Source organism: Trachurus japonicus, chromosome 12 (assembly GCF_045865225.1).
Source record: "Trachurus japonicus isolate A0001 chromosome 12, Traja_1.0".
Classification (NCBI taxonomy): Eukaryota; Metazoa; Chordata; class Actinopteri; order Carangiformes; family Carangidae; genus Trachurus; species Trachurus japonicus.
In genome coordinates, this window is record NC_140918.1 from 2,607,163 (window position 1) to 2,625,593 (window position 18,431).

The 18,431-nt window shown below is 41.0% G+C and overlaps 1 protein-coding gene across 1 annotated transcript in view; it reads left to right on the plus strand.

Annotated features, from left to right (window-relative positions):
* Positions 1 to 17,504, plus strand: part of acads (acyl-CoA dehydrogenase short chain) — a 21,055-nt gene extending 3,551 nt beyond the window's left edge. Inside the window, exons 2-10 of the mRNA XM_085792589.1 lie at positions 9,081 to 9,241; positions 11,171 to 11,320; positions 11,899 to 12,010; positions 12,989 to 13,140; positions 14,211 to 14,381; positions 15,433 to 15,570; positions 15,887 to 15,982; positions 16,123 to 16,179; positions 17,136 to 17,504. Coding sequence (XP_085648715.1) covers positions 9,081 to 9,241; positions 11,171 to 11,320; positions 11,899 to 12,010; positions 12,989 to 13,140; positions 14,211 to 14,381; positions 15,433 to 15,570; positions 15,887 to 15,982; positions 16,123 to 16,179; positions 17,136 to 17,288 — 1,190 coding nt within the window. The 3' untranslated portion in view covers positions 17,289 to 17,504. The remainder of the gene's footprint in view (positions 1 to 9,080; positions 9,242 to 11,170; positions 11,321 to 11,898; positions 12,011 to 12,988; positions 13,141 to 14,210; positions 14,382 to 15,432; positions 15,571 to 15,886; positions 15,983 to 16,122; positions 16,180 to 17,135) is intronic.
* The last annotated feature ends 927 nt before the right edge of the window (positions 17,505 to 18,431 follow it).

The window sequence follows — 18,431 nt, forward strand, 5'->3', positions numbered from 1 at the left end:
AGTTGGTATCCATTTGCAACCGTTATATGGACATGCACTGCTACGCCGAGACCCCCTGTAACTCAGAGAAGCCACGGAGGACTCTGAAACTTCTCCCAGCCCTTAGTCCACATGAGGGGGAGGAGATAATGATAATAAAATTTCAATTTTGGGTGAACAACTATCCCTTTAATGTACTGTAGCGCTGCTGCTGCTGCTGCTGCTGCAGTCTCTCTGTTCTCCTCGTCTCCTCAGCGTCCTGACAGCCAATTGAATCTGACTCCATCATAACAGATCAAATCCAAACTGTGAACTTTGTGAATCATTACCCCAGTAATAACATCCTGTGTCACTTCTGGCTGGCCGTGGGCGGCTCGGCGGCTGCAGCTGGGGCTCCCTCCCTCCCCGCTCGCTCGCTGCCTGTTGTTCGCTCTCGTCCTCGGACCAGTTAATCAATCAAAGGGATCAGAGGAGAAGTGGATCTGATCACTGCAGACGTCCTGCAGCACCACAGGCTTCCTCTCTCTCTCCCTCTCTCTCTGCAGGTTCACAGCTGATCAATAACAACCTCTTTCCTAGTTAAGAGCAGGTTTTTCTCTCTGTATTAGGGATAAGAGATTTTTTTTGGTACGATTATTATTGTCAGAGAAATAATCACGGTATTACGATTATCACGATTATTATGCATTAATAAATTTCACAACACTATTAATGTGTAAAATCAAATATAGTTAAAATTAGGGCTGGGACGATATGCTTTTCTCCCGATTCGATTCTTCTACGATTTTTTGGATGGCGATTCGATTTAAATTGCGATTCTACGATATTGCCGATTCTCTCGATTTTTAGTCTTTAGCATTTTTAACATTTATCTGCACACAAACACTGTAGGAGCCTATAAATTAACATACTCCATTATAAAGTGAACTTAAAAAACTGTACTCTCTGTATATAAAAAGGCGAACAAATGCACATTGCACAATATTTTAAAAAATTCTACAAAAAAAAAAGAAATTAAAAAAAAAAACGATTTTTGAAAAAAAAATTTATTTAAAAATCGTCAAAAAAGATATTGCGATATTTATGTGAATCGATTTTTTTCTCCCACCCCCAGTTAAAATATACATTACTAATTATAAAATATGACCAATTATTAATCCGCCAAGGGAAGTGTCATCGATACCAAATGTTTAAGTTAATTTTAATCTTTTTTTTAAATTACAAATGACACTCTAGGATTTAAATTCCTACCAGTTCAATGCTACGTAGGTAAATGGACCTGTATCTGAGCATTTACCTTTACTTTGGCGCCACATCTGCCGACACGGTTCATACATAATCTTTTTTTTGGAAAGTGACGGTATTTAGGAATCTTTGCGATCAATTAATTATGGCTTTTAATATCGCGATTAATTGTGAAAACAAGTAATTGTGACATCCCTCCTCTGTAATGCAGGAATTTACCTTCAAATTGATTGAAGTAGGTTTTATTTTGTGTATTACTTTCCTGATCGGGTTTGATTTATTTAATTTAATTTTATTTATTTATTAGCACATGAGAGAAAAAATATATATAAATCAGCAAAACACATCAAAAAAATGTGCACGATAATGTGAAGAATGTGATCAAACAGTTAAGAAAAGTGATGTGGTGTGTAAGTCTACAAACAATTACTCAGTTAATTGCAAGAACATTATTGTGACAATATTACCCGTCAGTTATTTGATGTTTGCAGCTTCATTCATTTACAGTTTTTCATAATAAGAAATAAAAGATTTAGTGGGGTGGCTGGGGAAAAACAAAACATTTTTATTTTATTTTTTTATATACTTTATTGCAGGATCGTACAAGTCGTTGATTCAGGTTCCATTACACATCTCTTTTTTAGCCATTGGAGCGATCCCACAAAATGTATGTGTGTTGTAGTGGAAAACATCAAAGAAAATGAAAACGTTCATGGTAACAGAAAGAGAAAAAAAGGAATAATAATAAAGGGGGAAAAAGGTGGGACAAAGACAGTAAAATAAAGAAATAAGCATAAGATAAATAAAAATATATGTATATACATCCACATGCATGCACATTTCTTCAGAGCTGCTTCAGTTTCATTTATATTTATATAGTCAATCCACTTATTCCATCTTTTCAGACATTCTGGTTCTTGATTTCTGACTCTATATGTAATTTTTTCCATTTCCAAAATATTATTTACAGTTAATTTCCAGTTATTAAAAGAAGGTGAGATGGATTTTTGCCATTTCTTGTTATTTGCTTCAGAGTATCCTGTATAAGTACTGTGTGTATATATATATATTTATTTATTTATTTTAATGTTTATTTAACAGGGACGATACATACAACATGGCCACAAAGAATGAAAAATGTGATGCATACAAGACGTCTAGCTTCAGCTAATTTGCAGTCTTTGTCCCTGGTCAGGCTAAAGAAGGATAAAAGATACTGAATACCGTTACAATAAGTGCAATAATAAGTGCAATAATAATACAAATACAGTGAATAATACAGTGAATAGATATCATGAATAAACAAACACAGTTACAACATTTAGATTAAGAAATTGCACAGATTAAATACATTAAACATTAGTAAAATGCTGTATTGACAGGGACTTGAGAGAAGTTAATGTTCACATTTCTGCTGCTGCTTAAGCCAATGTTTAGCTCTAGCACTATTGACATTTTTAGACGTCTCCTCTTGTCGCCGTTGGAAGATTCTTCTCTGTCGTTATAATGTTTCATATAGACCTGATGGTTATAAAATAAATAACCCACGTTTTTTTTATAAATAATGAACATAATTCTGAGTTGCAGCTCTGAAACGAAGCGTTGAGCCGACAGCTGAGTGTCAGTCAGTCAGTCCGTCAGTCAGTCGGTGTCTGTGGGTGTTTTTATGAGACGTGTCAGCGAGTGGTTTCGTTTGTTCCTTCGTTGGGAGGATTTTTACCGCGTGTTGACAAAAGCGCTTGTCGTTTCTGTCACTCGTCACTTTGAAGCGAAGTTTCTCAGAGAAACGAACGACCGACCGGCCGACCGGCGAGTCTGGTCTGTCAACAGAGAGAGAGAGAGAGAGAAGAGGAGGAGGAGGAGGCAAAGATTCATCCTCAGGTTTCAACCCTTCGCTGTTCATCACCGTCGTCTGTCTGTGTGTCTGTGTTTCCACTCTGAGACACGTGAAACATCCACAGAGCTCAGCGTCTGTTCCATCAGGCCGCGTGTGTAAAGTTTTAGAAAGAAGACTCCGATGCACTTTGTGACTCTTACACACTTTTAGTTAGCTTTTCCAAACACAAGAATACAGCATAACTCTTATACAAAACCCGTGTTACACTCCCATGCTATCCGTCTTTCTCCGAACCTTCTTTTTTCCCTTCTTCCGGCTTAACCAACACAATACCAACTGAAGAGCGCCTCCTTCTGGACGAACTACAACATTGCATGCACAACAACATTACAACCCTCCTTTCTTCACTTTTTTTTTTTTTAACATTACTCAAAGTCAGTGAGGTATGATGGTGGCCCTCTATTCATTCTGACTGGATATCTGCGAACAGGTGACTGTGACCCAGACAGGTAAGGGGCCACAGGTCCTGGAGTTTGTGCAGGAAGGATTTCAGTCCAGTCTATGACATCTTGTCCACTCCTTGTGATTGTTGCTCCACCAGACTCAGAGGGGTGATTTTTATCCGCCGGCAGAGTCTTAAAGTGAGATGAGTTTCTTGTGATGACATTGTCATTGCGTTTAGCTGTCACCATGGTACCTTTGACAGCAATGACTTCGTAAGGGCGGGGATTGTAAGCAGGGCATAACTTTCCTCCCTTCCTTTGACGACACAGGACCATGTCACCCACTTTCAGAGTCCGAGGAGCAGCATGGCGCCTCCTGTCGGCATCATGTTTCATCCTGTTCTTTGCCACAGCATCTGCCTGTCGTACTGCTGAATCAAACTGAGACTGGAAAGGAAGAGGAGCTCCAGGTAACTTGATTCTGAGCGGCCTCCCAAACAGTACATCAGCCGGAGCCGTCCCAGTCGAGCAGTGAGGTGTAGCCCGGTAATTGCGGAGGAAAGCATACAGAGTCTGTTTCCAAGGGCGGCCTTCAACATGTGCAGCACGTATTGCCTTTTCCAGGGTGCGCATAAAACGTTCGGCCTCCGCATTAGCCTGAGGCCAGAGGGGAGTGATCTTTCTATGTTTAAATCCCAGGTATGTTGCAAAATCAGCAAATTCTGAGCTTTGGAAGGGTGGGCCATTGTCCGTTTTGACCTCACGTGGAATTCCCAGTGTAGAGAATATTTTGTCAAGTTTAGGGATTGTGGCTCTGGCTGATGTGGATTGTAGAATTTCCACCTCTGGATATCTGGAGTATTCGTCAATGACCACCAGAAGGTAGTCACCAGAGGGGAATGGGCCACAAAAATCTACACCAACTTTTTCCCAGGGTGACGATGGCAGCTCAGACATGTGAAGAGGTTCTACTTTGTGATGGGGTACAACGGCCTGACATGGGATGCAGCCAGCGATCATGTTTTCCACCTGCTTGTCAATACCAGGGAACCAAACTTTTTCTCTGATCAGCTTCTTTGTTTTGACCAGCCCCTGGTGACCTTCGTGTGCAAGTGATATTGCCCGGACCTGCAAAGAGGAGGGAATAACAATCTTTGTACCCCGTAATACAACATCATTAGTAGCAGTCACTGTCAGTTCATCTTTGATTTTGCTGAATGACTTAAGTGCAGCACTGTCAACTCCATCGGCAAAATCCTGTTTGTCAGAAAGTGACTGCCATGAGTTTTCTTTAATGAGGTGAATGACTTTGCAGAGAGTGGGATCATCTTTGGTTGCAACCTGGATTTCAGTCAGAGTCATTGCCTTGGGGACAGCATTTACAGTAATAAAATTTACATATTCTTCTGCTTCATGTTCAGTGTGTGAAATATCCTGAGACACATGTGACACTTGTGCAGGGTGGCGCGACATATAGTCTGCTGGGTTGTCCTTACCAGACTTGTAACGGACAGTGTAGTTGTAGGGCTGCAAACGTAGACTCCATCGTTCAATGCGAGCAGGGGGCTTGGATTTGGGGTTGTTGAAAATCCATTCCAAAGGTTTGTGATCAGTGACAAGGGTAAACGGGGCTCCATAAAGATACATGTGAAAATGTTCACAACCCCAAACAATGGCGAGAGCTTCACGCTCTGTTTGTGAATATTTTTGTTCAATGGGGGATAAAGCCCTGCTCGCATAACTTATCACTCTGGCTGGTTCGTGTGGATTGTTCCTCTGTGCCAATACAGCCCCAAGACCCACTGGACTTGCATCAACCACCAGTTCAGTTAGTTTGCATGGGTCAAAGTAAGTCATGACAGCATCACTCGTTAGACTTTGTTTCATTTTATCAAGGGACTTTTGGTGTTCCTCTGTCCATGTCCAGCGAGTATTTTTTTTTGTAAGTTCCCTTAAAGGTTGAGTTATTGTGGCAAAGTCTTTGATGAAGCGGGCACTGTAATTTGCCATGCCGAGAAGACTGCGGACCTCGCTGGCATTGGTTGGGGCAGTAGCATCATGCAGTGCCTGAACCTTGCTGGGATCTGGAGAAAAACCTCCATCTGAGAATGTGTATCCAAAAAAATCCAGAGTAGATTGTGCGTATGAGCATTTGGCTTTGTTGAGAGTCAGGTTTTTTTCTTTGAGTCGCTGAAACGTGGCCCTCAAAGCTTGATCATGTGCAGCCCTTGTTTTGCCAAACACCAGAATGTCGTCACTTAAGTTGATAACTCCTGGGATGCCATCCAGGGCTTGCTGAATGGCATTTTGGAATACCTCTGCAGCTGAGGAAACTCCGAAACTCAGTCTTTTGTAACGCCGCAGGCCCACGTGAGTGGAGAACGTTGTGATGTATCGTGAGGATGGCTCTAGTTCCAGCTGATGATATCCACAATTTAAATCCAGCTTCGAGAAGAATCTGGCTCCATTGAGTGCTTGTATTACATCATCCACTGTAGGTGTGAGATGTCTTTCTCGTTCAATGGCCTGATTTGGTACTCTCATGTCAACACAAATGCGCACTGCTTCTGGGTCTTTTGGCTTTGGGACAGGAACAATTGGAGAAACCCATGGAGTGGGCCCATCTACTTTCTCAATGATGTCAAGGTCCTCTAACCGTTGTAATTCCGCCTCAAGTCGCTTCCTGACATGAAATGGTACTCTTCTGTGTGGTTGTGTGACTGGAGGAATGTCTCTTCTTATGTGCAGTTTGACCTGAAGGTCCTTTAATTTGCCCAGCCCATGGAACAGGTCAGCATATTCAGTGATAATATCACTTACTGCATTCACCTCTGTCTGATCAGAGGATATTGTAGGCTGCATGCGCTGATGTGGGGATGCGTGGAGTGTGTTAGCAACTTTAATTAGTCCCAGTTGACTTGCAGTGTTGAAGCCAAGTAAACTGCCATTACTGCCTCGAAGCACATAGAAGGTTGCATTGGTGAATCGTGACTTGGATTCTATCAGTGAGGTGAATTTGCCTATGGTAGGCAGTGGGGTGTGTGAACCATAGGGAAAAATGGGGACTGTGGATTTGGTGAGTGAAGGCTTATATCTCAGTCTCTGATAGGTTTTTTCATCAATGATGTTTACAGTCGCTCCAGAATCAAGCATCACTTTGATGTTGCAGTCACTAACCTTTATCTTTGCATGTGGGAGATGTGTTCTTGGTTGAGTAACAGTGTACAGATATTCTTCAGAAGACTCTGTGTCTGCAGTGCTTGCTGCTTGAGATGTTGTGCTGCTATTTCCACTGGTATGCACATAATGCACTTTGTGTTCATCTCTGATGTTGCTTTGTGGTCTCCTAGAGCGACAGCATTTTGCAAAATGTCCTCGTTTTCCACAAGCATTACATATTTTCCCCCGTGCCGGGCACGGCATGCCTTCTCGGTGGGGAAAAGTACCAGAACAGTTGTAGCATCTTTTCTTTACAGCTCCTCTCTCCATCTCAACTGCCATAACATCTTCCCTTGAATGTCCTTGTGTTGCACATTGTTGCGTTGATTCCATACCTGATGCCTGAATTTCTGCAAGTGCCATGGTCCTGCCGAGTGAGAGGAGTTCCGCTAGTGTCATCTCCGGTTTCTGTAGAGCTTGACGCCGTAGTTTATTGCATGTGCATGTCTGAATGATCATGGTCTTGATCTCCCTCTCGACATCTGGAAAATCACAAGTCGCCGCTAACTGCCGTAGCCGTACGTGATATGAGTCCAGCGTTTCTGAATTTATAGGTCTCATAGGCGATGTTGATTTTAGGAGAAAAGTACTCACTCAGTTTGTCTTTTGCACGTTTATAGTCTTTTGCTTCCCCAGTGTCAGTAAGTGTGTCAAAGATGTCTTGTACACCGTCTCCAGCGTAGTGTAAAAGCATTGCACGTTTTCTTGTATCATCCTTTATATCCAGAGCGACAATGAAGTTTTCAAAGCGCTGTAACCACTTCTTCCAGCGTACGGATGAGGTTTGATCTTCGTCGACGTCAAAAGCAGGGAATGACGGCAGTGCAGCAGCCATGTTCGTGGAGAAAAAAAAAATTTAAATCCTCGTCGCCAGTGTAAAGTTTTAGAAAGAAGACTCCGATGCACTTTGTGACTCTTACACACTTTTAGTTAGCTTTTCCAAACACAAGAATACAGCATAACTCTTATACAAAACCCGTGTTACACTCCCATGCTATCCGTCTTTCTCCGAACCTTCTTTTTTCCCTTCTTCCGGCTTAACCAACACAATACCAACTGAAGAGCGCCTCCTTCTGGACGAACTACAACATTGCATGCACAACAACATTACAGCGTGGAATAGAAACATCCATCAAATAAAAGACTAAAGAAACATGAAACATGGAGCTTTAATCAGCTGATTGTAGTTCGCACTGCAAAAAACAAGAATATTTGTCTCATTTCTAGTCAAAACAAATCTCATTCTACTTAAAATAAGACTCATCACATAAAAAGTAGCTTGTTTTTAGACACTTTTTACTTCTTTTAAGCAGATTTTCACATGAAATAATCTGATAGTGGAGCAAGTTTTTCTTTCTTATTACAAGCACAAAAAAACTTGCTTTCACTGGCAGATTTTTCTACCTTTTTCAAGTGAAAATTTGTTTGAAATGAGTGAAAATTATATAAAAACAAGTTCATTTTTAGGTGACGATTCTTATTTTAAGTGAAAAGGGTTTAGTTTTGACTAGAAATTAGACATTTTGACAAGAAATAAGACAATAAATATTCTTGGAAAGATTTTGAGTTTTTGCAGTGTAGTTAGTAGTTAGTTTAATTAGTTTGAAACAGATGAAAATGATCTAAAAACAAGTAAATTTTTAGGTGATGGTGAAAAGGGTTTAGTTTTGACTAGAAATGAGACATTTTGACTAGCCTAGAAATCTAGCTGCACCCTAGCAGCAGCAAATCTCTTTGCTCCGTAGGTGGGTCTAGAAACGAGCCATAGGAACTTTTTGAGTCTCGAACAGCGTTTGTGTTGACCAATCACAGCGCTCTATCTGTTTAGAGAGTCGTTGGGCGGCTTAACGCCATGACGACATACTTGCGACGGTGAAAAAAAACACGACAAGAAGATAGATGGCTTTGGCAAAGGAATCGTTTGAATCGGCCTTGGCATCAACTTTGAAAGAATTCAACTTGTCATTTTCTTTAAAAGTTGAGCAAGAAACTGCACTGAAGTCGTTCATTTAGAAGAAGGATGTGTTTGGTGTTTTGATAGTCTGGCTTGTCAGGCTACATTTTGACAAGAAATAAGACAAATATTGTGGGAGAGATTTAGAGTTTTTGCAGTGCGATCCTTCCAGAACCATATTTACTTCACTTACTCTTGGTTTGTTGTTGACAGATGAATCATCAGATCGTTCAGCTCTGCTCTTCGTCTCTGTGGAGCCGTGATGAGCTGCTTCTCCACCAAAAATGATTTGTTTGCTGCTCTGTTATGAAATATAAAGTTGATGCTGTAGCAGGAGGAGACAACAGAGATTCTGCTCTAGATAAATGAATAACCGTCTGGTCTGGTCTGGTCCTGTCCTCAGCTCTCGGCCTGTGTCTCAGCGGCTGTCGAGGTTTCTCTCAGCTCGCCGAGCTCCCAGACACTCATCAGATCCTCAGACAGACCTGCAGGGACTTCGCCGACAGAGAGCTGATCCCCATCGCCGGCCGGCTGGACAAGGAGCACTCGTACCCCGGACAACAGGTACAAACACACACACACACCTGCAGAAAACACACCTGGTTTATGAGCTGAAGCATCTACAAAGTTCAGGAGTCGTTGGTGGCTTCAGATCAGTGTTTTCTAGCATCAGTTCTGCTTGGAGATCTATTATCAGGGTTCACACACGCCCTGGAAAAATTGAGCTTGAAGCTTGAGTTGCCATGGTAATATGGTTTATCAATGGTTCTCAAAGTGAGGTCCAGGGACCCACAGGGGCCCTTGAGAGGGTTCAAGGGGGTCCCCAACTTTTCTTGAAATTTTACCACATTTTTCTAGAATTTTCTTTAACCACTTTTATTATTATTTTAAAAAAAAACTTAACACTTTTTTCTAGAAAATGTTTAACTTAAAAAACAAACAAAAAACGTACGTCTTTTTTTCTAGATTTTTAAAAAAAACTTTTATTTTTTGAGAATTTTTACCACATTTTTCTAGAAATGTTTAAAGGTGTACAGAAATGGCCGTTCGTCCTGTTTGTTGCTCCGAGTTGCCACACGAGTTTAACCGAGTAAGGAAAACGAATTTGATTGGTCGTTATCGAGCGGGCGGGATATTCAAAGTGTGGGGTGAGACCGAGCTCGGTGTGTGTGTGCGTGTGTCAGACGTTTGATTGACGGATGACAGATCCAATATCAGTGGCTGATGAATCGTGAGCAGGCTGACGTATAATCCGTGCGCCTGCATTATCCAATGTGGAAAAGAAAATACACACTTTCATCCCGGATTTACTCAAAAATTGAATTTTGAACAAAGTTTGGCCTACATCGTCTGATAGATGAGTTGTTACACTAATGTTAAGACCCATAGTGGGTTCAAATAAAATTTTCTTTTCTGAATACATTTAAATGTTTTGGGAGAAATTGTACCACTTTCTTTCCAGAAATTTCTCTATAATATTTCCAAAAATTCACGCCACTGGCCCTAATTTGAACGTACAGTGACTAAAAAAGTAACGTTCTTCAGTCTCAGAACAAATATTTGTGTTCTGGTGTTTGTTTAAAAACTTTGTCCAATGAGGGTCCGTGGTTTAATTTGTGTCAATTTAAGGGTCCTTGATGTAAAATAGTTTGAGAACCACTGTCGTATGTGATAAATAACGTTATCCACCGCTCCATGGATTGATTTCTCACCGGCTTCTTCGTTGTTGGAAACAAATGCACATGGAGGAGAGGAGGGTTAGAGACACAGAGGAGGAGACACCACACCTGGAGAGTTCAGGTTTAATTATGATTCTAAAAAATGATAAAAGTCCATAGTTTATTAAAAATATTGCTGGATCAGCTCTGTCCTCACTTACACACCAATTGGAGCTCGATTTCCAACACCCTATCAGAAAATGGTGGTTCAACCAGATCCTGTAATAGCCATTTTTGGGGTAGTGAGAGAGGTCAATAAAAAATCTATCTGGAACCAAATTGAAAATTACAAAATTTATCACTTTGTTGGCACGGAAACTGATCGGAAATCATCCAGCTCCTTAAACTTGAAAAGTTGGGATACACAGTATGTGGCTCCTCAGATAACTTTGAGAACATTTGGAAGCCATTCATGGACTATATTAGTAATATAGGCTTTAATTCTTAACTCTTTTCTTAATGCACCCCAGATGTAATGGACCTTTACTACTTAACATCATGTCTACATTTGCCACATAGCCCACCATAATGTACTAATCTTTTTCTTTTTCATTTTATGCAACTGCAATGTAAATGATTGTCTGTTTTTTGTTCTTGTTTTTCTTATTGTTATCATGTCTATTTTTGTATATGTTTTTTCGTGCACAGTCCCTTTATGTTGTGCTGTTAAACTTCTCTTGAAAAAAACAATAAAAATATTATTTAAAAAAAACATTTATATTGCTGGATCGGTATGAAACACGTTAACGCTCCTTCTCTGTTCCCTCCTGCTCAGATCTCTGAGCTGGGGGCGATGGGGGTGATGGCCATGGAGGTGCCGGAGGAGCTGGGCGGAGCGGGGATGGATTACCTGGCCTACAGTCTGGCTGTGGAGGAGATCAGCCGAGGCTGCGCCAGCACCGGGGTCGTGGTGTCCGTCAACAACGTGGGTGAAGCCTCAGCACTCACAGGCTCATATATACATTAATATATATATATATTTCATTTCATTTCATTTTGATTTATTCCATTCATGGTATACATTCTCACATGGTTGCACATATTTACATAATGTAGCTACACATTGTCACCATGAATGAAAAGGAGCAGGATGAAGAAAACGTATAGTAGCTGCCCCTCTCTGTTGTTATAATTACATTGGCTTACTTCAACACCAATATTATTCTCTGTTTCAAATTATTAAGAATGATAAAACATAGTAATGACAAGAAAACAAACAAAATAACGGTAGACACCACTCGTCTATCTGTCTTTTCTTTTTTTCCCTTCTTTTTCTCTTTCTCCTTCGCTTATTTTTTCTTTTTTAAATATTTTCTTAAACAACTTTTCAGTTCCTTGCTTTGTGAATGCCATAGTTTTACACCTGCAACAGAAATACACATTTGTTTTAAGCTCAGCCTTGCAAATGTATGTTTAAAATCAAGCTTCAGTCTGTTGTCCCCTATATATGTACTGTATATGTGAGGTTAACGGTTGTGGTTGTGGTTCTGGTTCTGGTCTCAGTCTCTCTACATCGGACCGATCCTGAAGTTCGGCTCCGAGGATCAGAAGAAGGAGTGGATCACACCGTTCACCACCGGAGAGAAGGTCGGCTGCTTCTCCCTCAGTGAACCAGGTGGAAAACCTTTGATTATTTTTCATTTCAAACATATAAAAAAAAAAAAACAGAAAAGGAAAGACACGTGTTATAGTGTCCCCAAAAAACAAGACCAGCATTCAAATCATTAAAAACTGAACGCTTGAAAAGGAACAGATGGAAGCCGAGCTACTCCATCATTTTATATTCAAAACAAAACAAAGTAAACCTCAGTTTTATAAAAACCTTATGTAGTCAAAATAATATTCAACTCTCCAACTTCTTTTCCTCATCCTCGTATTTCTTTTAGAAAGCGCTGTTTTTTAGCTCCTTCTCCAGACTGTTCCACAATTTCACCCCACAGAGGGAAGTAACTAGTAACTATAACTACGTAATTACTTTTTAAAAGTAATGTGTCCAACACTGAATGTATGATCTATAAAATAAAACCATCAGGGACTTATTGAACTGAAACTTGGATAGTTTTCTTTTATTGAACTGAAACCTGGATAGTTTTCTTTGACCCCTGACGAACCTGAAGGACCCGACTCCTCAGACTCAACTCAACTTTATTTATAAAGCACTTTAAAACAACCGTAGTTGAAAACAAAGTAATGAAAAGAACATAACCATGGGGAATGTACATGTAAATGTGGGGTGCAGGGTCTTAAGTTTTATGTTTTTATGTCCCTATGTATTTATGGTGTATGAAATGTGAGAATGTGTGTCAATGAATGTAATTTGCACTTCTCGAGGCCGTTTGTACGCAATGGTGAAAACAATTTTCCTTGTAAAGGACAGATAAATTCATCTATCATCTATCATCTAAAACAATTAAAGGCAATAAAATAAATAAAACAGACAGTAGAATAGTTGTTTCATTGTTTTTAAAAGCAATTAGAAACAATAAAACAATAAATACAAGCAAACCATAAAAGACAAGAGCAGAGTCTCATGTGGAGTTGAAAGCCAGGGAGTAAAAATGTGTTTTAAGACTGATTGATCTGCTCTGCTCAGGTAACGGCAGCGACGCGGGCGCGGCGTCCACCGTGGCCCGGCAGGACGGAGACGAGTGGGTCCTGAACGGGACCAAAGCCTGGATCACCAACAGCTGGGACGCCTCGGCCACCGTCGTGTTCGCCACCACGGACAAGAAGCTCAAACACAAGGTACGATGCTGCACCGCTAACACCAGATTCACAAAACCTGCTTAAGAAAAAAAATCTTCTTAAGTGTCATTTTTTTCTTAACTTCAGTCTTAAAGGGACAACGAGGAGTTTTGTTAAAGCAAAGTGTTTCCACACTACATTTATGAGCCTCCGCACCGTGAAATTCTTTGACCGGTGCAAGACAGACTCATGTTTTCATTCATCAAGAATTAAAGTCAGAGGTTGGAAGACGATCACATACCGTCGTAGTTCCCACCATAAACGGAGATTCGGCGGCGTTATTCTCATGACTCGCCACGAAACCGAAAGTAAAGAAACGCTGGTCGGCTCGCCCAGCATTTCCACCACCACTAATAATAACAAAATAACCATAGAGACAAAACCATAGATTTATCTAAAATGGAGCCATTAACAAGTGGTAACGTAGATTCATCCACATTAATATGAGACTTTTTTATAACCAAATACAAACTCCTCGTTGTCCCTTATAGTGTCATTTTTTTCTTAACTTCAGTCTTAAGAAGAAAAAAGAGAATAAGTCATATTCTCCAAAAAAGTTCTTAAGTATTTTCTCAACTTTCTTCATAAGTTTGTATTAAGTTTCTATTAACATATACAGTACGTTAGAATAAATGGTATTCTTGAAATCAAAGTTCTCAAATTTGTTCTTTACTTTTTTCTTAAGACAACCTTGACCTGTCTTAAAATGGCACGTGCAGTGACGTATTACAAGAAGTTCTTAAGTAGGAAAAATAAGAAATTCGTAAGAAATTACTGTTCTTAATCTTAAGAAAATATTGAGGAATTGCACTTAAGATCTAAAATTAAGAAATTCATTACAAAATTCTTAAGACATTTCTTAAGAACATATTGGTGAATCTGGCCCCGTGGTTTCTATTCTATTCTATTCTATTCTTGTGGCGTTGTAGTAAAAAGCAAAGAAGTCCAGTTGCTTTTTTACTACAACTCCACAAGAATAAGATGACCTGGACGACTGAGAACCTTCACAGACATATTCTATTTTATTCTATTGTATTGAATCTCCTGTTCCTCTGTCTTTTCCCCCTCAGGGCATCAGTGCCTTCCTGGTGCCGATGCCCCACCCCGGCCTCTCCCTGGGGAAGAAGGAGGACAAGCTGGGCATCCGCGCCTCGTCCACCGCCAACATCATCCTGGAGGACTGCAGGGTCCCGCTGGGCAACATGCTGGGGCCGCGGGGCGCCGGCTTCAAGATCGCCATGGTAACCCGGAGCATCACACACACACACACACACACACAACAGAAGCTGTGTTTACACGGACGGACGGAGTTTCAGAGTAAGATCCGGAGAGTCAACAGGATTAAAGGAGTTTGGTGTTAAACAGCTGCAGGAGGAAAAGAAACAGGATCTTCAGCAGAAAGAACAAACAGAGTTCATCTGGGTCACAGCAACATTTACATATTCAGCTTCTCTCAACAGCAGCTGGAATAGAAGACTTTTCATCTGGAGGGAAACTATTATAAAGACTTTTTTATTCTAATAATGACAGAACTTTTCAGATCTGATTAAAATCTATATTTTAATAATAGTCCTTCCTGTTAGTTAATGTTTAATGCTGTTAAATCAGTTTCACTTTACCATCAGTGAGACATGACACCTCCTGACGCTGATGTTTCACAATAAAAGCCTTTTAGTCACATGAAATTAAATCATGTTTGCATCTTAATCACCAGATAAATAGATAAATAGATTCTCTTTTATTGTTTCACATTAAAACACAAAGAATTTCAGAGTGGCAGCAAAGAATTACAGGGTTCCTACGCAAGTATGGAAAAGTATGGAATTTGATTTGATTAATTTCCAGGTCTGGAAAAGTATGGAAAATGGAAATTATTTCTAAAACATAAAGTTTACATTATCTAAAATAGACAGAACAAGAGACAGAACTTGCATAGTTCCCCTTTAATTTATTTGCATATTCAGAATAATGAAAATAAATTATTAATTGCATTATTTATGTACGTGATACATATCTATTTACTAAAACGTCACAAATTATTTGAATTTTTTTTTACCGAGAAATCTGGAAATTAGGGTCTGGAAACAGTATGGAATTTTGAAATTTCAAATGTGTAGGAACCCTGGAATTAAGATTATTTTTATTTTATTGTGTTGTACATGTAGTTCAGAGAGCAAAGGCTTTTAATTTGAAACATCTGCAGGAAGTGTTGAGCGTAAACTCTGAACCAATCGATGAAGGTGATTGGAAACACCAGTGACATCATCACTTCCTGTGTCTGTGTCGTCACAGCAAACCCTGGACAGCGGACGCATCGGCATCGCCGCTCAGGCGCTCGGCATCGCTCAGGCGTCTCTGGACTGCGCCGCCGACTACGCACACAAACGCACGGCGTTCGGAGCGCCCATCGGCAAGCTGCAGGCCATACAGGTAACCACGGCAACAACGCATCTACGGGGGTTTAAAACTGCTTTCGTTTGTGTTTTTTCAAAATAAAACGCACATATCAGTTTCCCCAGAACCTTTTAAATATATTTTTTCAGTCTAAAAGAAACGGATATTGTTAAATTTACAAACAACAGTGAGTCGTGTCTTCATCTGATGCTTTTACTTTAATCATTAAATGTTTATTTTGGTTGTTTTTAAACCTTTAAGCCTTTGAATGCCTCCTATGACGCTGATGATGATCACTGTCTAGATCTAAATAAATAAATGAATACACATGGTCTGTGGTTGTGTGTTGTAGTTCAAGCTGGCCGACATGGCGGTGGCGTTGGAGAGCGCCCGGCTGCTCACCTGGAAGGCCGCGCTGCTCCGAGACTCAAAGAAACCGTTCACCAAGGTGAAGACACTTCCTCTGACGTCACAGGTTTACACTCTGATGCAGACGAAGATGTAGAGATTTAAACTTCTCTTCTCTTCTTCCTCTGTCTTCTTCTCCTCCCCCCTTCTCTTCTCTTCTCCCCGTCTCTCTCCCTGCAGGAAGCAGCCATGGCCAAACTGGCGGCGTCTGAAGCCGCCACGTTCTGCTCTCACCAGGTAAGAATCAACTGAACCAGAGGGAAGTGGAGAAACCAAGCGCACCCGCTCTGAGGAGGCTTTCACACCTACCTCGTTTAGTCCGGACTTTTGGACTTTCCAGATAGTTCGGATCAAATTGACAGGTGTGAAAGCTCCCCGGACCACGGTCCGGACTAAAGACCGAGTCTTTGGTCCAGCCTCAGGACGTGGTCTCGGTCCGGACTATCCTGGACCAAGGTCCGCTGCTGCCTAGTGTGAAAGCTTTTTATTTGGAAGGTTCGAACTATCAGACCAAATACAGGAAGTCACGTCAGATTCGCCCGTCTCGCTCGCTTGTGCCGAAAAAAGTAAATAAACAGAAAAAAAGGAAAGATGAGCAGCCACTTGTAAACGTTTACACGGAATTAAACAGAGTGTTTAATATAAATCCCCAAACGATACATGCATATTTTATAGGCTATAGCCTATTCTATTATACATTGACCCGAATATATTTTTTTCCGTCAAAAAAGTCTTAAAAAGACGGATATTTATCAGTGGGTGACACCAAACAACGTCTGCCCAGCAAGTCAGAGCTTTTATTTCTCACACTCACACACACAAGAGACCTGCAGAGATGCAGCCGCATCTGAGAGGAGGATCGCGCGTGTTCCCCTCCACTACACAGTTACAGCTGATCGCTGATCGCTGCTGCTCTCATCAATGAGAGCATTTTCGCCGCAGCACGACCCTCTTTTTTCTCTCCTTTCAGCTCCAAACTCACTCTTCTGCACCGCGATTACAAACCACAGCGTGCTTTCCAGCACTATTTTATTTTTAGGTGTGAAAGCGCCGTAACACAGAGCTCTGACCATGTGCTCCTCCTCCTCCTCCTCCTCCTCCTCCTCCTCCTCCTCCTCCTCCTCCTCCTCCTCCTCCTCCTCCTCTTCCTCTTCCTCCTCCTCCTCCTCCTCCTCCTCCTCCTCCTCCTCCAGGCGATCCAGGTCTTGGGGGGGATGGGCTACGTGTCCGACATGCCGGCGGAGCGTCATTACCGCGACGCTCGCATCACGGAGATCTACGAGGGAACCAGCGAGATCCAGAGACTCGTCATCGCCGGCCAGTTGCTGAAGGAGTACCAGTCGTAGAGCCGCCGTGTGTGTGTGTCTGTAAGTCGGTGTGTGTCTGTGTGTGTCGCTGCCGCAGCTCGGACTTAAAACCTCAGATCTGAGATCAGATCAAAGTCGACGACACCGGTAGAGACACAGAGGCCAGTGATGAAGAGCTGAGGAGGTTCGTTCTTCTTCAACATGCAGCCAGAAGATCAATAATCAATCAATCAATCAAAGAGTCGGAGACTAAACTGAACAGAATGTGAGTTACAGATCCGTTAATGGATCTAACGACTGTGGATGTTAAAGGGATAGTTCACCCAAAATTGAAATTTCACTCATTATCTCCTCCCCCTCATGTGGACTAAGGGCTGGGAGAAGTTTCAGAGTCCTCCGTGGCTTCTCTGAGTTACGACTAGTACTAATTCCAGTTTGAGATATCTACAATTTGATTCTGACTAGTCATAATTCCAGTTTAAGATATCTTTAATTCACCTCAATTAAAGATATCTACATGTCCCTTTTCGGATATCTTAAACTAAGTTTTGACTAGGTGAAATGACGTTGTAGATATCTGTAAATGGAATTATGACTAGTCAGAATCAAATTGTAGATATCTCAAACTGGAATTAGTACTAGTCGTAATTCAGTTACAGATATCCATAATTCACATATCTACAACTGAATTGTAGATATCTGTAATGACAAACCCCATACACATGAATGGTTAAAGTGACGTCATTCGTCCTAGGAAGAATGTAGTTGTGGATCTAAAATGTTCTTTTTGACTAGAGGCAAAGCTGAATTACAGATATCTTGAATGAAAAATCCAACTATTCAAAATGTAGTTATGACCAGTCAGAAAGACGTTGTTGATGTCTACAATGCTAATTCCGGTTTTTAGTCAAACTTAGCTTTTAAATGTCCTCCGTGCAGCACTGCATGTCCATATGACGGTTGAGCTCACTTTTCTTCGTCCAAAAAAGACACTCCAAAAAACATCCAAATACCTCCATAGTGCTCGTCTGTAATGTCCGTCTTGTATTGAAGCCCCGACATGAGAAATTGTTCCGAAAAAAATTAAATAAGTCTATATTTTAAGCTTGTTTGTAGTGGAAGCTCCCAGTGTCATATTATATGGACATATGGACATGCAGTGCTGCACGGAGGACTCTGAAA